Source organism: Pavona decussata, unplaced genomic scaffold (assembly GCF_977016875.1).
Source record: "Pavona decussata unplaced genomic scaffold, jaPavDecu1.1 SCAFFOLD_61, whole genome shotgun sequence".
Taxonomy (NCBI): domain Eukaryota; kingdom Metazoa; phylum Cnidaria; class Anthozoa; order Scleractinia; family Agariciidae; genus Pavona; species Pavona decussata.
The window spans coordinates 622,501-643,555 of record NW_028145482.1 but is presented as its reverse complement, the minus strand read 5'-3'; the positions used below and the strand labels follow the sequence as shown (position 1 = coordinate 643,555).

Genomic DNA, 21,055 nt, shown 5'->3' with positions numbered 1-21,055 from the left:
TTTTTTTTATTTAACGCTCCCATAATTGATAATATCTGACGCCTTGTTTCCCAGCTAGATGCGTTTCGGTACAACTCGGCCAGTGCCTTAAGATATTTTTGGTTTTCTTGTTGTTCGCCGATACCTAGTTCCTTCTCAAGTGAGCCAGACTTTCTAACGGCCTCCCAAAGATAGCCCGTGTATCCTGGAGCGATAGCATTAAGACCAGCAACAATAATAGTGTTAGCCTTTAAAACATGGCTTGCCCTAGTACGTTCACCGGTCTCCTCCCATCGCTTTAAGTATGGTCCGACTGTTTCAGCATTACATGAAGGAAAGAAATCATTCAAAGGTGCACGTCTTGTGGCCTGACAGCTTGTTGGTAGATCGTCGCCACTAAAAGTCTCGCTACTGCTCACTCGGGAGTCGGGTCTGAGTTCTGAATCGCCTAGCTGAGAGTAAGAATGAGACATACTTTCGTCTCCTATCGACAGGTGGTGGATTGAGACATCAATTTGATAGTCCGGCCGAGACAGAATATCGTCTTCCATCGTCAGGTGCTGCATCGAGTAGTTAACGTTTCCTACAACTTCTTCACTTACTACTTCTTCTTTCTATTTGTGTTATAGAGAAAAAAAAAAGACTTTTGTTTACAGATAGGAATGTGTATTAATTATATATCACATATAAGTATATGAGTAAATTAGTATGTAAGTACGTATTGTATTATTATCGTATTATATGGCTCTGCATAAGTTAATTTAGAAGTCAACCCGGACAACAGAGTTTAATTCATGTTTAAGATGTTCTGTAAGTGTAATAGCTATATTATGTGCGATATCTTCTGATATCCGCTCTACTGGCTCTGCGACGTTAGGTTCTCCCAGGGGATCTGAACCTTCTTCAGATTCTGAGCTGGGAAATACTAAAAGGGATGGTTCTTTCTTCTGCATTGCTTGTAGATTTCTAAAACAAAACAAAGCAAAGAAATTAATCAACGCTAGCGGCCACGTTCTTCCCACATTGGGAAAATTACTTGGAGAATCTGTAAATATATCTTATAAGTCGTATCTTTGCTATGCTCTTTGTTAAGTGCAAGCACGTTTCTTGTCATATATATCCTTTTACGGTTAAAAATCTCAGACTAAATGTGTTTTTTTTTTTTTTTTTTTTCGCTTTCTGAAAATTTGTGAGGGAGAGAATCCTGGGGCTACGATTTGTTTTGCTGTAATCTAGAGTAACAGACCCACCCGACAAATTTGTAAGCTAGTGCTACGGGTTAATACCCACGCGAGTCAACAAGAAGCAACACTCTTGTTTCTTCGTAGAGAAGCTTAGCATGTAGAGATGATATTCCCTTCTCCCCTGACACTGACGTCCCATGCGATGCCCATCCAATGGGAGCGGCACAGATACTCTCATTTGAACGCCATCTGATACCAAATGTGTCCCGATGTCTCGGTCAAATAGTGAGCTCAAGTTGGCTTTCGCTTTTCTCAAAAATGCCTTTGAAGGTAAAACAGATTATTACTACAAATACTTTACCTTGCTTTTTACTTTGGAAATTTTATCATCTAGACAAAAGAATGCATTAATGTTTTATTCACCACCGCTCACATTTGTTCTCCACCAGCAAGTACCACGCGCAACGAACAAAAGAAGTAAGCTTTCGGGACACGGCGCTCCTTTCAATTTACGTGATCTTTAAGTAATTAAGATATTACATCTTAGTGTCCGAAAAGACAAAGAGGCGTTTTGAATTGACGTGTCATAGTAATACCGAAATATGTAAGTACACATCTCAGTACGCAATGTACTCCTGGCGTTCCTGTGGTTCCTTGAAATTAATCGTTAACTTGTTCTTTGGCTTGAGGCGTTCCGCGATCTCGCTCAATACACTTTTGCAATGAACACAGACCGTGTTTTTAGGCAGGAAAAGATTTCTCAGGCAAGAAATATTTATTAATCCTGATTCAGTAGAATGAGGTTTACCTTGTAGTTGATGCCGCATTTGTATTGTAAACAGACTTTAAAATCGCAATTTCAGGTAAACAAATCGGAACCGCCTACGCAAAGTGGAATTGAATTGCTAATTTTACTTTTCAAATTATCTTTCATAGCTTATACATAGCTTCAAATTCAAATGTGTAGTTTTCCTTTACTCAAAATGTGCCAGCAGAGTAAAAATAGGCGTCTTCCGACGAAGGAAAGTCAGGGTTTATGAGCTCTCGTTTATATTTCCCGTCGATATAAAAGGTCAAAGGTCGCTCTTAATTGCCGAAGTGACATGTTTTGAAAACGCTCTGAGAACTCGCTGTTTAATTTACCCCAATCTTTTTATTCAATCAATGTTTAGTTGAAACGATTATGTTTTCCCGGAGAGTAGTTTCGTGAGGAAAAGCGATGTACCAAAATGCTTTTTTTGTCCTTGAATTTAGCCAAAATTAGGTTGTTATAATCACCGGTAAAAAGACGCAACTTATAAAATTGGTCAAAAATTTATGTTTACGTTTTATTTAACTTTAACGCCGCTAGTCATCTAAGAAAATGAAATTGTTCCTTCTGTTGGGTTAATCTTTTCTAGAAAAGGCTCATTGTATTAAAGGGAGTTCCTACAAAAGTGCCTACCTCGGCGTGATTTTAGCCCGCCTCCATGGGTAAAATTTTAAAAAAATTCCCCCAAAATAAATAAAGCTCTAAACAAAATGAAACTTATATATTTAGAAGTAGTTCACCAAGCCCTTTATTCTGGCAAAGTTTGGGGAAATCGTTTTTTTCTATTTTGTATACGCTTAGTCGGTCCTTACAGCAAACCGTTCTTAATGTTGTGGACCCAGTTGTTCAAAGCCCGATTAAGCTAATCCTCGGTTAACGTGTAGTTTGTTTCGAGTTTAATAAGTAATCAATAAGAAACTTTCTTAAGTTTTAACATTGAGTATTCTTAACCATCAGCTAAAATTAGATCTTAAAAACATTTCAGTAACGAGCGAGCTGGAAACCTCGGTTAACTTTTAATCGGGGATTACCGTTATTAGTTGCCTTTTGAACAACCGGGCCCTCTGGTCCTTCGGATTCCATACGCATTTACTGAGTCCGGTTGCGTGTTTATACCGTTCGTTCATGAATGAGCATATAGTTTTACATGATTCCTAGTTTTGATTTAAATGCATTTTCGCCAGTTCCGATGTATGTTCCTCTTGAGGTTGGTGACTACTGCTTGGTAGATGATGTTCGGTCAAGTGTAATATATGTATATTTATGCTCTTTTATTCATTTCTTTTCAGTCATATTTTCGAAAGAAGATCACTGTGTTGGATGAGCTCTGTTTGCTGGGCACTGATGACTATGAACGTAGGCGACTACTGGGTTGGCGATAATTTGGCCACGCTTGTGGCGAGGCCGTTTATTTTCTCAATCATTTATACAACCGTCATTAAATATAATGTAATAGAGAATCAGTTCCCAGCAAAGGTGAGGGATTATCCTCAACTTGAAACTAGATTTACATGACTAGAGTCCCACCGGTGCGTAAGGGGAGGAGGAGGGTCGACCAACGCGAGTTCAGTGTAGACTGGAAGAGACTTGTTCACTCGTGACTGCTTCGAGCAAAAGAGGGATAGGGAAGCGCCTCACACAGTTAAGTATGTGCAGTTATAGTGTCCCGGATTACCGGAAATACCTTGACTGGGTACTGGGACTATGAATCAAGCAGTATAAATTCATTTATTTTCGAAATAAATCTCCTTTATTTAGCCAAGCCTAAAAGTAGAGCTCCACGATTACACCGATAGATAAGGTATAGTAAGATAAGGTGCTCCGCGATTACTCTGATAATTTCGCTTTTGGTTCCAAGCAAAACCATGAACTAACATACATCGCAAAAGTCAAAACGACAATATATGTGTCATATATTTACATTTAATTACTTTTTAAATAGAATTTATAAAATTGTACTTATGGCTACCTACATACTACACACCGACTATATACCTAAAACAACGATAACAATAACAATGTTAACTGCCCTAACTCTCTTCCCCCCTTGACGTTTTAGGCTACATGATTATCAACTATTATGTACACCGGAGGCAAATGTCACGCTCAAATTGATATTTGCATAGATTTCCATATGATCGACCCCCGCATAGTTAAGGATACTTCCTGGGTTCGCGGGTGTCCTTTGGAAAAAAAATCGTACGCGCGCAAGTTTCAATAAACCTCTAACAAACTATATATCATTATAAAGCTTAATAAATGTAGTTTCCTATAAAAAATATAATTGAGCGATCTTTTTCTTTTTTAAGTGCCAGGAGCCAGTAGAACCTCGAATCGACCGATGGTTGTTCCATTGAATTAATCGGTTATCGAACGCCGCGCGAAGAACGAAATCGCTGAACAGTGTTATTCACAAGGTATCAATCAACAAAAAGGTGTCAGGCTTTTTCGAAATTCTGATTGGTTATTTAGATATCCACGTCTAAAGTTTGACACCTTTTTTATTTATTTACTTTTAGATGGAAATACGTTTTCCTAAATATCTCGCGCGCTTTTTAATATTTTTCAATTTTTTTTTCAGTAAATGTTAGATAAAATCCCCAAATTCTATTTGGTCGTAAAAAAATGTTTTTTCCCTTATTTACCCTATCGAACCCAGGAAGTACCCTTAATACATTGGGCGGAAACACGATCGCGAAGAAACGCGTTACACAGAGAGGGAGAGAACGAACTAAACTTCCCATGACATTATCCATCAAAGGCAACCAAAGTTACCAAAAGTTAATTAGCAATGCGCCTGTTTCCTACGATTACTAAACGTACTTACGGGACTATGAAGACATTTCTGTTTTAGACTGAAAAGCTTGAAGGATTTCGTCTGTTATCCTGGCTTGACGTTCAGATACGCTGATAATGGTTTAGGTCCCAAGCAAAACCGTGAACTAACATACATCGCAAAAGTCAAAACAACCTTCTTATAAACAAGGGTAAACTGATGTGATCATAGTGTCAGTTTCCGCTTTTTTAAATTTGAATGAGACATGCTTACACCGTCTCCGAGTTGAACTCAAAGAGCAAGTTCGCGCGTTTACCATACGCCTAAAAAAACACGGCAATAAAATCATCAGCAACGTTGACTGAGGGCATGATGTATAAATCAGTGAATGACACAGGCAAACTCGGAAAAAGAAAATCCGAGTGCTCCTATCATGAGTCGAACCTTAAAGACCTTCCGATGCTCTACCACTGAGCTACAATACTCTTAAAAAAAGGGCAAAGATAAGAGAATTACAATCAGTGCCCCAGCTTCTTGCTGAAGGAAGTACGTTAACAAGAATTTTTTTTGCAAGGTAAATACAAAAAATAAATAAATAAATAAATAAATAAAAAGAAAAAAAAAAAAACAGCACTGTCTTGTAATTTATGAAGTGATAACCCTAACCATATATCTAACCCTAACCCTAACCCTGATCGTAACCCTAAGCCAAACCCATAACCCTTTCCTTAACTTAAGCCCCTGACCCCGATTCCTAACCCTAACACTAAACCTAACCGCAATTCTATCTCTAAGCCTAAAACCCAAAGCTAATGTTTACCCTGATGTAACGATTGGGGTTAGGGTTAGGGTTACGGTTTGGGTTAGGTTAGAGTCAACGTGTAGGCTTGGGTTTGGGGTAGGAGTTGAAGTATTGGTTAGGGTTCGAGGATTATTCATAATAACTTTTTTAGAATGAATGACACTAAATCAAAATATGGCACAGTACGCATCATCTTTAAAATCTGAGTAGATCAGGAGATATATTTTATTTGATCGACGTCTATCCCCAACAGAGAAGAATATTGAGGAGCAAAATTTGCACTGAGAAAATACGTCAGTTCGTCAAAAAGATAAGCGGTTAAAGGCTCTTTCAAAGAAATTTTGGCTTCATTTATAACCAACGTCCGCTCACATTACGCCTCGTGTTCATTTTGAATTACACGTTGACGGAGTGATTGAGGATGTCTGCATTACTGTTTTTTTTTTTTCTTTTAAGTTATGTTATTTTTCATTTATGTTCATTTTTTTTTTGTAAATAGCTTTTTCTGTATTCACTTTTCTAGTTCTTTCGTTTTTCCGTGTTCCTCTTTGTCTTGGAGGTGCTTTTCAGTCCAGTTTTAATTTGTCATCTTTAGTTAGACGCATAATGTCAATGTCCAGACAGTGGGACTACATTAAAATGAAACTCTGTTAAAAGAGTGCGTAACACTATACTGTTCTTTTTTTGAAAACATTCAGAAAGGAATAATGTTACTTTCAAGGTTATTAAACACGCGAACAGTAAAAGAAAATTAAATATCTGGATCAAATTTCGCTTCATGAACATGACACACAAAACCCACTGATCAATTTAAGACTTTTTAATAACTTTCTTCCTTCTTAGTAACTGAACCTTTCGTTAACCGGATGAATTTCTAAAGTTACAATATTCATTTGAAATACGAATTAGCTGCCGTGGGCTACCGTTTGTTTTTCGATCCGCTGAAAAATAAAATTTCAGCAAGAACTACTGAGGCAAGTTGGTAGGGCCGTTTTATTTATTCTTCCATAAAGACGGACTTAAAGACAGATAATGTGTGCTGAAAAAATTGCGTCGAAAGACACAAATCGAAAATGTCGAGATTTCGATCGGAGAGGAACCATGGACAATTTTGTCAATACACGAGAGTCAGTGGTTGAACTCCTCTCAGCTTCCTCCCTTTTTTTTTGTTGTTGTTGTTTTCTTACTTTTTAATCCACGTGACTATAGAAAAGTTCATATACACGTGGTACTAACCTGCCCACAGGTCTATTTTGCAATTTACAGGGACATAAAAATATGCCTTCCAAAATGTATTTAACGGATGAGTCTTCCCAACTTAGAGTATTCTGAAACATTCATTAAGAAAGGACTTGTCTACATATCATATGCAGAGTATGATCACGGAATGACTCTTGACAGTCTGTCACAGCGGCGTCACACGCCAGACCACAAATGACGCGCAAGCGACAAAATTAAGTAGCTAGACTGTTAATGTTAAGTGTTTTAACGTTTGAAGAGGCGTCGCCGAGACAATTAAAGGCTGAGTAGCCTGCGTGCAGACGTCTCCTTTTTCCTTTGTTGCACTGAGGGGCGGCTGTAAACAGGCTGAACGCCTTTATATTAAAACTTTCCTTGACTGCGTCAAATGAAGTTTTTTACCTGGCTAATCCAGTATCCATTTTTCAAACACAACGATGTATTTCAAACGCGGAAATAATAAAAGAAAACTCCACACGCCCAGTTAAAACCGATTTTAGTACGTCATGACAAAGCGATTGTTATAACGTGAAATGTTATCAGGGTTAAAGCAACTCCTTTGAGATGCTGCTTGAACCCCACAAACGGTTTTATTTTCAAGACTAATTCCCCTCTTTCTCTTTTTTTTTAACTCCAACGGTTTGTATATTTTCATATTCGAGTTACTACATTTCATCACAGGAGAGTTGTAGCTGCTCTAAGCTTGGTAAAAAAGCTAAAAGATACTTAAAATGCACAAGCTGAATTGACTTATCATCCCTACGTTAAAAAAGGAAGATTGTAGTAAGTCAGTAATTTGGTTCCTACGAATTCAACAGGAAGCTAATTTTTCAGGACACAAGAATATCCAACTTACACTGACATTACAGCACATTTCTGCTGCATCGCACCGAATGGCCGGACATTTATTATTCAAACATGAACGCTAAACAAAAGCGCCAAGATAAGAGAGAAAGGGATCATCCACCTGCCGGACGTTCAGTGCTCCATCAAAGCTCCGTCCTTTGATCTGAACGACGTATCAAATTGGGCCTATAATATGGAGTACAATGGAGAACAACGCCAGCTTGACTCCAGCATTACAAAAAAAAAATAAAAATATTCCACGTAAAATGTTATTTACAGGTTAAAAGTAGAGAAAAGAGCTATTTAAACTTATTTACAATTCTTTACGATTAAAAAAGACTATTTTTAAGCACAATTTTTTTGAAGAAAAGGGAAAAAAATCTCATCAAGTTACATCAATATTATTCGTTTATTGATTTGTACCTAAAAAGAACCCATTAGACTATATCATATAAAAAGAAACAAGGAAAAGTACTACTACTACTACTACTACTACTACTACTACTACTACTACTACTACTACTACTACTACTACTACTACTACTACTACTACTACTACTACTACTACTACTACTACTACTACTACTACTACTACTAATAATAATAATAACAATAATAATAATAATAATAATAATAATAATAATAATAATAATAAAAATAATAATAATAAATAAATGAACGTGACGTTTTTAATTATCATAGAACGTTATCGTTACTCTTGTTTTAGCGTTTACCGAAATGAACCTCCTAGGACTCCAGCTACTCCTTAGTCGGCGGGCCACGCATACCGTACAGGTGTTCGAAATAATTTGTGCACGTCAAGTTAATGTTTACTACTGCTACGTAGTCATTAAAAAATCATAAAAAAGCCGCTAATGTTTCTGTTGTTCAGCAGTTGACAAGTATCCAAAGTCAGCGTGTTACGGTACACAAAGAAATTACGTGCACGATCTTACATTGTTATACCTGGGTTTACCCTAACGCTGCTTTGAATAGCTGATCATAAGAGCGCACCCAGCAATACATTTTTGCGTCCATTAAGACTTGTCACAGTTTTGAACACATTTAGAATTTTAAGGCGTCCGCGACAAATGCAAATATTCCTCGTTTGATGACAAAACAGAATAAGTTGACTCAACTGCAGAATTAAATATAGCTCGACATTTCCTTCCCATTTAATCTTAGTGCGCCTTGAAGGGAATGATGTAACGACATTGTAAACACATTCACTCTTTGGTAATGTTACTCGCAGCCCGTGAATAATGTCATTGTTATTGCTTTCGGCAAATTTAGCACCCACCTTCCATTGAACTATTGTAACATTTCTCCATTTCTTTTCACACGTTACTCACTACTTTTCTTTTTCTAAGGTGCCAGTTAGCTGCACTGGTAAAAAGCTAAGTATGAACAGATACCAAAATCTACACAGACTGTATTTACTGAGCAAACAAAAAAGGCTTTGTTGAGGTAGCTGTAGTTGGTTAGTTCCAACTCAGGTATAAGCGATTTTTTTGCGAAATGGTAGGACATCTTGGCAAATAAGGAAAACTAATTAAGTACGGAAGTTTGTGGACCGCGGTCGCGAACAGGAACTTGAAGAGCCATCGCACCTCCATTTGCAAGCTACCCGAAACTGACCAAAACAAAAATCTCAGTTCTACTCCTTGGCGAGGAACGAAACAAGCTATACTGTTCGGAGGAGAACTTTACTTTCTGCTGCTTTAGCTTCTTAAATTGTTGTTACAGGATCTAGTGTGGGATTAAACGAGGTTTCGTCCAAGTAATTATGATTCTTCATAGAATACGCCGACTAGTGTCAGTAATCCAATTATTACTGTATATAAATAGATGATTTTAAAAAAAATAGGTAGTAATGACAAAATAAATGTAGAGCAATTAGAGAACATTGTTTAACAGTCAATGCACAACAACGATTCAGCCAATCATATCTGGTATTTGCAAGAGACCACGCTAATGTCTACTAACCTACAGAATGGTTACTAAAAGCGATTTAAGATGAACGTCTCACGTAACTATAGAAAGCGTCTTCCCACACTTAAACTTTCCGACACATTAGCGCTCGAAGACACCAGCATGTCAAAGAGGGGTTTAAGACAAGGAAATGAAAACAAAATAGGGGGCATCTTTTGGACATATTTTGCCAGATCAAAAACCACGTTTCTTAAGAGAGCGAAGGATGGTAGGGAGGGGTTATTACTTAGCGAACCTTATGAAGGAGATATGATTCGTAGCCGTCCGAATCTTGACATTTTATTAAGTCTTGCATAGCCGGCTCTGGCGTGGCATAAACTTGAAACGTGTTATAATATCCGACGACTGTTGGGCTGTCTCCTCGTTTCCTGTGAAGATTAATTCCCGCCCTTCTCACAAACAAAAACGTAGAAAAATAGATAAGTGTTTAAATTTATCGTTGGGCTTCTGGGATGCCATTATGGTAGTTTTTATCTCAATACCGTATGTTCGTTTCACCTCAAGCCAACGCATATAGCCAATTTAACTTAAATACGCCATGAATCCCCAATGACATCAATGTTAAGGGATGTCCTTGCGGAAAACTTTCCCGCTTGAGAAAGTCCGATTTGTTTGTTGTTTAAGTTTTTTTTTTTTTTTGCAAACTTTTGCCCCAACATATACATAACAATGATTTAGAGTGACGTGTTCGTAAACTGCCTGCAACAAATGTTACTAACATCCATACAAACCAAGGTTTTAACAAGTTTAGTAAAGAAACCTGTAAAGAACCTGTATTAAGTAATATGTATAGGTTCACTTTTGACAACAGAAATTGTGCAAAGAACTGCCGTTCGCTTAGTCAGCATGTTGTGGTTTGTTGTCTGAAAATACGAGTGTTCGAATAATTATTTTTCCATTAGAAGGCAAAATCATTTAAATGTAGAAGCTCATCATTACCCCACAAAACACCATCGTACCTCGAAACTGTCACTGATGTTTATCTCTGAGTCAAAAATTTGAAACAGACGCTGACGCGTGTCTCGTTTTGTCCCGAATTACTTGTCACGATGTTTGATCATTATTTCATTTCCACGGATCATGTTTTATTCTCGAGGAAGTCTGAATTAACCCTCAAACGCAAGAACAGCGTGTAATTTTCCCACTGCTAGGGTATAAAAGAATGTTTCTGCCGGTCAAAAACAGCACCAGTTAACCTGCGGCCCACAAAGCGTTTCAAACCACTACGGACTCATCTTGGAGAATTAGAAATGAACACAAAAGTTACCGAGGTAAATCTTTAAAATTTGAACAACCCGTTTTTACTTACGGTTTTGCAAACGGTTAATTTTTCTCCTCGTGGTGATTTTTTGTGTGTTTCACTTTTCTTCTAAACAAGTTTGTTAACTTTAAAATATCCACCTATGCAAATGGCAATTTAAGGGACAACAAGTTGAGTGTTGTCCTGTATGTCTTGAATGTTGTATCAGTCTTAAATTGTTACCCTGTTATCCTACCAACAGACGGATGTCTTTAAAGCACTGTTTTATCTGCTACTCATCTTCTCATCCTCGCATGGCGAGCACCATTTAAGGACGGAAACCAGACAGGAAAAACAGAAGATAGCCACTGACAGCAATTCCCATGCAGAACTTCGGGAAGCGATGACAGACAACAGCGATGATTTCCCGTATTTGCTAAATTTCATCGAAACAGATAAACGAGAGGCTTGTAGAGAGAAGGCTATTGAAAAAGCAGTAAAAGGTTTTCGATTGGCCTATCCAGACAAACAGTGCCTTTGTCAAGTAGTAGGCAAGAATTGTAAACCTTCAGGCATTAAGAACCCAAACCCATGTGTTGAATGTGGTACTTATAAAACACAAAGAAACGCAATGTAACTTTTGTGTTTGTTAAGTGAAAGGCCAATGAACGTATCTTGTAAGAGACAAGCATTCCAATAAAAAGTTGTTGTAGTGAACAGAAGTATGAATAAATGAAAAATAACTCAAAACTTTAAATTCGTTGAATTGTTTCGTTTCTAGACTCTTAATCAAAACCCACATGTATGGGGACTGCTTGATCTCCCTTCATTTTTTTCCCCTGGGAAGTGGGGAATTTTCCGTTGTCGATAGCTTTATCTGATCCAATTCTTTTCGTTTCGTTTTCTTGCTACCCAAAATATAAAATTAAATTCTTTTATGTCCCCTTCTAGCCCTATTGAATGATTACTGTAGCTCAGAGGTTAGAGCATCCGATCTAGAACACGGAGGGTCGTGGGTTCGAATCCTATCTGAGGCTCAGATTTTTTCTGTCTCCTCTTATGGTTGACGAATAAATGAATAAATAAATAAATAAATGAATAGACGAATAGACGAACAAACGAATAAACGAATAAATGAATAAATGAATAAATGAATAAATGAATAAATAAGTCACAAAAATATAAATAGAAAAAGAAAAATTCCAATATAATTGTCAAATTAAAAATACACAACGACATTTCTAGGGCATAATGACTTCATTTTCACAGTTAAAAAAATGTGGAAGTGAGAATTATTTGTACTTAAAACGTGCAGGAATATTAACACTGACGGTTAGAATTAAAAAGATACGTTAGACCCGATTTTTAAATTTCATCGCAACGTCGAACTTTCCTTGGGCCGAAGCCGTTTCTTCGACTCAAATAATTACGTTTGGCAGTTGTCTCGGTCGTCGAACTAAACTTAATTCTTCAAATCTTTAAAAACAGTCATCAGTTGCGCAATGACAAAATTCTATCAAGCATGAATGTCTTTCTCATCTATAGCATAACCCTAACCAAATTTAAATGCATCTCAGTTGTTTTCGAACAATTGGAATTAATATTTGAATCTAGGTAGAAGAATTATATTGAATTACGACGTGGAAACTAAGACTTTGTCGTCTGTTTGATCTTATTTGACAACAGGCTCACGGGACGGAAACAAACTGTTGCCTAAGTTGCCTTTAAAAATTCAGTTCTAGTTTTAAACATGAAGGTCAATTGTTGGATTCTACGCCAATCAGGGATGTCTGCACGACATTATCATAATTCCTTCATCTGACTCGGTATCAATGCTTGAGCGCGGAGTACGTAAGATTTCTAAACAAAACAAGTTTCAACCATGAGTTCATCGTTTTCTTAATTTCTCTCCATGGCTTCAACAAAAAGTTCAACGTTTTCTTTATTTCTCTCCGTAATTTCAACCTTGAGCTCTCCGTTTTCTTCATTTCTCCGTAGTTTTAACCACGCGTTCACTGACTTCTTGTTTTCTCTCCTTAGTTTCAACCATGAGTTCACCGTTGTCTTGATTTCTCCGTAGTTTCAACAATGAGTTCACCGTTGTCTTGATTTCTCCTTAGTTTCAACCATGAGCTCACCGTTTTCTTCTTTTCTCTCCTTAGTTTTAACCATGAGTTCACCGTTGTCTTGCTTTCTCCTTAGTTTCAACCATGAGTTCACCGTTGTCTTGATTTCTCCCTCGTTTCAACAACGGGTTCACCGTTTTCTTGATTTCTCCGTGGTTTAAACCTTGAGTCCACCGTTTTGTTGATTTCTCCGTAGTTTCAATCATGAGCTCACCGTTTTCATCCTTTCTCTCCGTGGTTTCAACCATGAGTTCACCGATTTCTTGATTTCTCCGTAGTTTCAACCATGAGTTCACGGTTTTCTTCCTTTCTTTCCGTGGTTTTAACCATGAGTTCACCGTTTTCTTGATCTCTCTTCGTAGTTTCAGCCATGACTGGCATTGGGTATGGCGGAAGCTTCAGATTAACAGATTGGCGAGGACAAAGAGTGTTTCGATAAACTGTTTTAATGTCGTGAAGAGTGATGTATGACATCCTCTCCGCCAGAGATTTTCGTCCCTTCAACACCATCTTGACGTCGGAAGTCACAGCTATGCTTTAAAGAATGAAACGCTTTTCGATAAGGCAATGATGTCATATGCTGTACAGGCCCATTTTCACAACGAATGAAAAAAAAAAAACAACGTTTTATTCAACGATTATTTCTTTTACTTTTGATGCTGATTGCAGTTGATTCTCGTCTACTTTAGCATCTAATTTATTTCGTTCAAAGTCTCTTGGAGGGTCTAACTTCCTTCCCTAAACACGTGAATTGTACGCCCCCCCCCCCTCCCCCTCCGTATGACGAAGAGTCATTTCCTACTTTTTGAACTTCGTGAAATTGTTTGTCATTCTGGACTTTCTCGAATTGCTCGTTTCTTTGAACTTCATTGGTATCCCTGTGTTCTTCTAACAAGTGTAACTTCTGCATCGCTCTGTTAGTAGATCCTTTCTTGATTTGTAGTCTCACAGTGCGAATCCTTCCGTCTATACCAGGAAAGGTTTCCATGACTTTACCGTTCCTCCACTTTCCTCTTGGTATGTTGTCGTCGGAAATCTGAACGACGTCGTTTTCTTTCAGGGGGATTTTTTCCCTTGTCAACTTTTGGCGAACAGTCAACCCGGGCAAATATTCCCGTACCCAACGAGACCAAAAATGATCCTGAAGTCGCTGCTGGTAGCAATAACATTCCGCGAGCGATAACTCAGCTTTCTTGGGTGGGTTAACTGGTGAACTTCCTAGATCTCTTCCAATGGCAAGCAAAGCGGGGGTGATAATTCGTCCGTCTCTAACATCATCTCCGATATACGTGAGGGGACGCGAATTGATCGTGGCCTCTATATCCCTTAAGACTGTCATCATTTCTGTGTAAGTGAGGAAAGCTCTTCCCAACACTTCCTAAGGGGTTCTTTGAGTTGACGGCATACTCTTTTCCACTGACCTGCACGATGACTGGCTCTTTCTGTAATAAACTTCCACCTTACACCTTGGTTGACTAATTTATGTTCTACAACACTTGGGTCTATATTCGTTAAATTCATTCTTGGAGAGGATGCTTTAAAAAACCTTTGCTGCCTTGTAGAATGTAGTCTGGTTGTTGGAATGAATCACCTGGGCCATCCCTCGTCGATTGACCATACGACAAAAGGCTTGTAGAAAGTCCTCTGTTGTCATACTGTTTAACAACTCTAAATGGACCGCACGGGAATTTTCGCAGATGAAAATACACACGTAGGCCTTTGCAGTAGATGACTCAGACCCTTTATTAACTTTAAGGTAGAGTGGACCTGTGAAATCGACGCCAATGTGGGTAAATGGCGGTGCTATCTGTACTCTCTCTGCTGGCAATCTTGCCATTTTTTGCTAAACTGGCTTAGTCTTCCAATGCTTGCAAGTGAGACATACTCCCAAGACTCGTTTTACTTCTCGTCTTCCTTAGGTAAGCCAAAATTGTTGACGTAGAACTGTAAGAGTCGTCTCTGGTCCAGCATGATTAGCATTTACATGTACGTGCATGATCAGCTTCTCTGTAACGGGATCTTTGTGTGGAATAATGATTTGATGCTTCTGCTCTTCTGGAATCTGAGCAAATTGACGACGACCGCCCACCACTAGCTATCTCTTGGTTTCGTCAAACTGGGGATCGAGTTGAACTATGCATCTTCACTCAGACACTTGTTTCTTGTTACACAGTTCTTCAATTTCGGGAAGGAAGGCAACTCTTTGTCTGTTTCGCAACCACACGTATTCTGACTCCTTTATCTCCTGAGCAGATAGTTTTCCTTTCATGGGCTCTCCATGTAATCGTAACCACTTGAGAATCCACGCAATTATTCTTACCAAACGCTGCCAGGTTTCGTATCTTGCTGCTAATTCGAGGGTACTTTTCTCAACAGATGGGAGGCAAACACGACAACTTGCACGCAGTACTTCGTGTGCTTCTTTCCTGGCCTCAACTAGACACTCTAGAGTTGTCTGTCTAACCGGTTCATGTACTGGCCAATGACTGTGATAGACAGATAGATGCTTTATTAAAACTAAATTGCAACCCGAGGGTTGAATTATATACCTTTTACAACAAAATTAAAAATTTAAAAAATTACAAAGGTTAAAAAAAATGCTATAAAATGACAAAAATTACAATTTGAGCGCATTACTAAGAAGGAATGAGTTCTTTAATCTGTTTGTCTTAAACTTAGCGTTGAATTTCCGTTTCTTCCTCAAATATTAATGACAGGCGTTCCTCTCTGGGAGTAAAACATGGAGTTTATTTTTCCTGTCTTCTGTGATCTTTGAAAAGGACTTGTCCGTCATCAGTGATTGTCTTCTTGCTGAAAGAGTTCCAAGACCAGCCTGAGCCAAGGCTTCTTGGTAGGGCTTGAAGGGAAAAATGACGCGCATTGCCCTCCTTTGGATCCTCTCTAACTCTTCTCAAAGGTACTTTGGAAGACTATCATGAAATACTGGACAGGCATATTCAGTAAGGGGACGAATACAAGTTCGATAAAATTGAATTAGCTCCTGTGTGCCGAGACCAGAGCGTTTGAGCTGTGACAGGCAATACATCCGTTTCCTAGATTTCTTTCCGATCTCATCAATATGACAATTCCATTTACGGTTACATGTAATAGCATACCAAGAATCTTAGCTTTAGGAACGCATTCGATTTCACTACCGTTAATTACAATGGGGTAAAAGCAGTTGTTTGTAGTACTAAAAGTTATTCGAAGTTCCTTGCACTTTGCCTCATTAAGCTGGAACTTGTCTTCAGCTGCTCTGGTTACGAAGGTATCAACGGCGGTCTGGATGGTACTTGGCCGGTTCTCGCCTACGGTTTCTAAGATGGTGGTGTCGTCAACATATTTCCATAGCTTGTTATCGGGAATGTCGAGCTCATTAATTATAACGATGAACAGCCACGGGCCAAGCTCAGTCCCTTGGAGGACCCCTGCTGGGATTGCTCCCCACTCAGAGAAGCAGTCGGGGCCGAGCTTCACTCGTTGCCTGCGGTCGGTAAGAAAATCGATAATCCAGAACAGAATAGCCTCAGGGAGATCATAGTTGTGCAGTTTATTGATCAATATGTGATGATCGATAAGATCAAAGGCTTTCTTGACGTCGAACAGGACTGCCCTTACTGTGGCTCCAGTACCGTCAGTTGCACTGTTTCATTCGTGAATCATGCTGATAAGCGCTTCAGTTGTACTTGAAGAGGGGACTGTACCGAACTGCCTTGGATCCACTTTTGCGAGTACGGCTGGTTTGATATAACGGTAAACGTACACTCCTCTGCCAGTTTCGAAAGGATAGGTGTAAGCGAAATTGGTCTCAAATGCTTATACACATCCTGGACTGGAATTTGTTTGGGAATAGGTGTAATGTCAGCATTGAGATTGCCTTAGTCAGTTTGGGCCATTCCACCATAATTCGTTTTCCTTAAGTTGAGTTGCTGAAATTCCTCTTGTTAGAAGGTCTGCAGGATTCTGGGTTCCCGGGCAGAATCTCCACTGGTGGAACTCTTTCTTAAATTTCTTGAACTCTGTTTCCTAGCTTGCACGGCGTTACTTAACAGCTTGGCAGTTATGAATGCAGCAAGGAGCTCCAATCTTGGTAAAGTCGCTCGTTTAGCTGGCGCAACTCTGGACTTGGCCATAACTAAGTTAGAAATTCTCTTGCCTTCTTCGTCTTTAGCACAAAGGTAAACTGCTGATCCATAGGCCTTCTGAGTGGCGTCGCGAAATCCAGGGAGCTCCACTTTATCAACGGATGACAAACCAGGCAGTAACCATCTAGGAACTTTAATGTGACTCACGTCAGTCAATTCTTGCTTCCAAGTCTCCCATACTTTAGCGATATCAGAGTCCAGTGGCTGATCCCAGTCTAGGTCTCGAGCCCAAAGTTCCTGGAACAACAACTTTGGTGTCATCAAAAACGGAGCCAGCAAACCCATAGAATCAAACGCTCTAGAGTAGAGGCTAATTAAACTTCTCTTTTTCTTGGAATCTACCTCGGCTAGGATACTGGAAACGTTTTTGAACACCAAAACATCATCCTGTGTCTTCCATGACGTTCCTAGTGCCTTTAGGGAGTCTGATATCTTTTCTGGGCTGGTAACTGGAATAAGTGTTGGTGCCCTCTCTTGCAAAGGAGTTGCTTTCATCACCTTCTGAGAATTTGAAGCCCATTTTGTTAACGGAAATCCTCCTTTTAAAGGTGACTGCAAAGATCAACCTTTAGTCGAGCTTCACGGTCCACATACATGTTCTCTTTCACTTCTTTAGTAGCAATTGGATAATCTTTCTCTTGTTCTTGCACGTGCTTCTGCACTGTGGCTATGAATAAAAAGGGTGAGGGCGTGTCATCAAATGTTACTCTGGTCATGCAATACACATCTGGCCTTTGGTCGGCTTGAAAATTTCTCCACAGGAATCTGCGACTGTTCTGATCTTCTCGCTTCAATTTGATTTGAAAGACACTTTCTTGATGTGTGCCATGAGACCGATCCGATGGCATCTGAATCTGATCATAACATGTCCGAGGTCTGGCTGCAACTTCGAATTCGGTCCTTTCAGAAGACATCCATTGAGAGAAACTCCATCAGCCGACTTAGCACTGCTGTCAAATACACTACGGCATTTGGTGGTGGTCCTCTTTTCTCGGAAAACCGCATGATAAGGTAAATATCTAATCTTGTCTACTTTTTCGTCTACTTTGTCTATCGCTCGGGCGTGACCATCTACTATGTATTGGTTTACAGCTTCACAATACATTCTCTTCTTCTCCGAATGCTTTGATAGGTTTCTTTCAATGGAGACGAGCCTCTGAATTGCTTGTTGGTGGTTATCAACTAGAGGTGGATGGTCTTTCATCCATGGGAGTCCAGCGTCATATCTATCACCATCAAAGTTACAGGAACTGTTGAACTGATCAACTGCGTCTTTCTCTTCAACTGATATGACATCGGGTTTCTGGTCTATCACACCAATAGCGTCTAGTTCCCAGAATCGCTTTAATTGGTTGTTCAGATTTTCCACTCTGGTCACTGTCAACATGGCTGTCGTATTCTCAACTGTCCAAGAACCAGGGATGGGACCCAGCAGGAGCCATCCCAGTCTTGACTTCGTTGCGATCGGTGTTCCTGGGTGGCCTCTTCTGATGTTTCCTTGGACTAACTTGTAGTATTATTGGTAGGCCCCAACTAACAAATCAACAGGAGCGGCGCTTCCCTTGGAAAGGTCTCCGCGAGTTTCAGGTTTATAAGATGTGCACACTTCTTGACGTCAACATCTACAGCTGAGGTGCTAATGCGAACGTCACACGATTCATTCTCTTTCGTTGTTCTTGTTCCCCGAGTACTTTTATGTTCATAGTTGCGAGAGATCCTCGTGACTTCATCTTTAAATCTTCAGCAATGGTTTTTCTAAGGAATGACTCTTGTGATCCGCTATCCAGTAGGAGACGAACAGGACATACCTTGTCTCCATAGATCAATCTTGCACAGGTGGTTGGCAGCAAATTCTGCTTATTTGCGGAAAAAAAATCCGATTTAGCTTGTCTGAGGTGTGTAGGAGCTGGTGGTGTTTCTTTCCACATTCGTCAACAGGACATCGTGGTGCCCTGCAGGTTCAGAATTGTGAGAGATGGGAACCTTTGCATTTCATCAGCATTTCCCATCTTTCTTCTAATGTCTTATTCAATGCTGTTACACACTTGACCGTCTCATGATTTTTTTCCACAAAATCCACGCTTCACTTTCTTGAAGTCAGAGGAGCCAACTCAGGGCTTCGCGGAAATGTACTTTTCATCATCCGGGAACTTGGATCTTTTTTCTCTACCAAATCGTTTTCTCAGCGTTAGCTTAGGTGAACTGCTGTTTGTATCCTCGTGAGACTCTTTGCTAAACACGTGATCCTCCAGAATTTGAAAATAAATCTTTATGTTGACTTCTTTGTCTTCTTCATCATTGTCATATTTCGTAAGCTAATTAAAACTCCCATTTCTCTTTAAGCTCGCGCGGCACCTTTGTGTCAAAGATAGGAAGCAACATCATGGATAGGCTGGGGTTATCATCAGGCTTGAGGTCAAGTGACTCCAAACGTCTCATTCTGTTTTTCAATGTATCGAAAAAATGTCTTAAAGACGTCCCGTCAGCCTTTTCGGGGACATCCTGATTCAAAATGGACTTGACAAGCTCGGTCACTAATAAACGTTTGCGCTCAAAACGCCCTCGTAAATCTTGCAATGCCTTTGGGTAATTATCATTAGTGACTGAGTAGCCTTCAATGCACACAAGCTCTGCCATACAAACATGATCTCAGATGGGTAAACTTCTGCACGTTGCTAAACCTGTTATGCGAGTCAACAGATGCGACAAATGCATCGTAAAACGCAGACCATTCTAATACGTTACCAGAAAACTTGGGCAATCTTAATAACGGCAACTTAACACCTGTGATATTCTCAGAGTATTCACTTGAAGATTGTTTCACTCCCTTTTCAGTCTTTTTGGCGATAATGATATTAATATTCCTGAGTGAAATTCGTCCCACTCTTTCAAAGTTTCTTCTATCAAGGAACCTTCTTCGACGTTTGCCAAAATTTCCTTTACAGAACGTAAACAGTCAGTTTCATATTGACTCAACCTCTTTAATTGACTTTCCACTCTCGAGGGAGCACTCTCTGCATGAAGCAATTTTTCCAATTCGCTGCACACTCCTTTAGCGTTTTTCTCCAGAAATTGCAATTTTCGCTTCTCTAAAAGAAATTTTGAACCAGAAACAAATCGGTCCGAACCTGTTTTAATTCTTGTATCTTCATCGGAAGGCTTGTCGTGAGACCGCATGATTCGCTCAGTAGACTCTTTAATGGACTCCGGAAAATACGGAACTGCGAAAGCGACTCGTCCATGTACTCTCTCATTCGCGAAACGGCAATTTCCAACCTATCGATCCGTTGCTCAACGTCGACTGCTGCAGAAGGAAACAGCGGTTCTTCGTCGGTTGACTGTGGACTTCTAGCCCCACTTTTAGTTCGTGGCGTTGGCACAGGAGTTCCGGATAACGCCTTAAACTGTCCTTTGTAATGCTCCAAAAGTCGCCCTTTGAGACTTGCTTTCGTCCCATTCTGTGGTAATCCGACGGTGTAACAGAAAGCTCTCAAATCCTCGACGGCCACCTTTTTTACTAATTCCTCCGCTTCGCCGTAATTCTGCGGAACTAGTAACGTTTCTTCTGTTGTAGCCATACTCGTCTCGTAAGCCTTGTTCAGCGACCGAAAACTAAAATGAACCTCGCTCTGCTACCAAATGTACAAGCCCATTTTTACAACGAATGGAAAAAAACGTTTTATTCAACGAATATTTCTTTTACTTTTGATGCTGATTGCAGTTGATTCTCGTCTACTTTAGCATCTAATTTAGTTCGTTCAAAAAATCTTAGGAGGTCTAATTTCCCGCCCTGAACGCGTGATTAGCACGCAAGCTTGTACAGATGTAACAAGCTAGAAAAGGGTATAGCCACTTTTGAGAATCCTGTAGAAGATATTGAAAACCGCAGGCACTGGATTCCTGTTCATTGTTGCC

The 21,055-nt window shown here is 39.5% G+C and overlaps 2 protein-coding genes across 2 annotated transcripts; one reads left to right on the top strand and one right to left on the bottom strand.

Annotated features, from left to right (window-relative positions):
- The first annotated feature begins 10,739 nt into the window (after positions 1–10,739).
- LOC146478957 (uncharacterized) lies at positions 10,740–11,612 on the top strand. The gene is made up of 2 exons (XM_085111271.1): positions 10,740–10,900; positions 11,132–11,612. Exons 1-2 carry the CDS (start codon positions 10,880–10,882, stop codon positions 11,504–11,506), a joined length of 396 nt encoding a protein of 131 aa, XP_084967397.1. The 5' UTR covers positions 10,740–10,879; the 3' UTR covers positions 11,507–11,612.
- A 6,318-nt stretch (positions 11,613–17,930) lies between these two features.
- Positions 17,931–18,527, bottom strand: LOC146478956 (uncharacterized). The gene has a single exon (XM_085111106.1). It carries the CDS (start codon positions 18,525–18,527, stop codon positions 17,931–17,933), a length of 597 nt encoding a protein of 198 aa, XP_084967232.1.
- Positions 18,528–21,055: the final 2,528 nt, after the last annotated feature.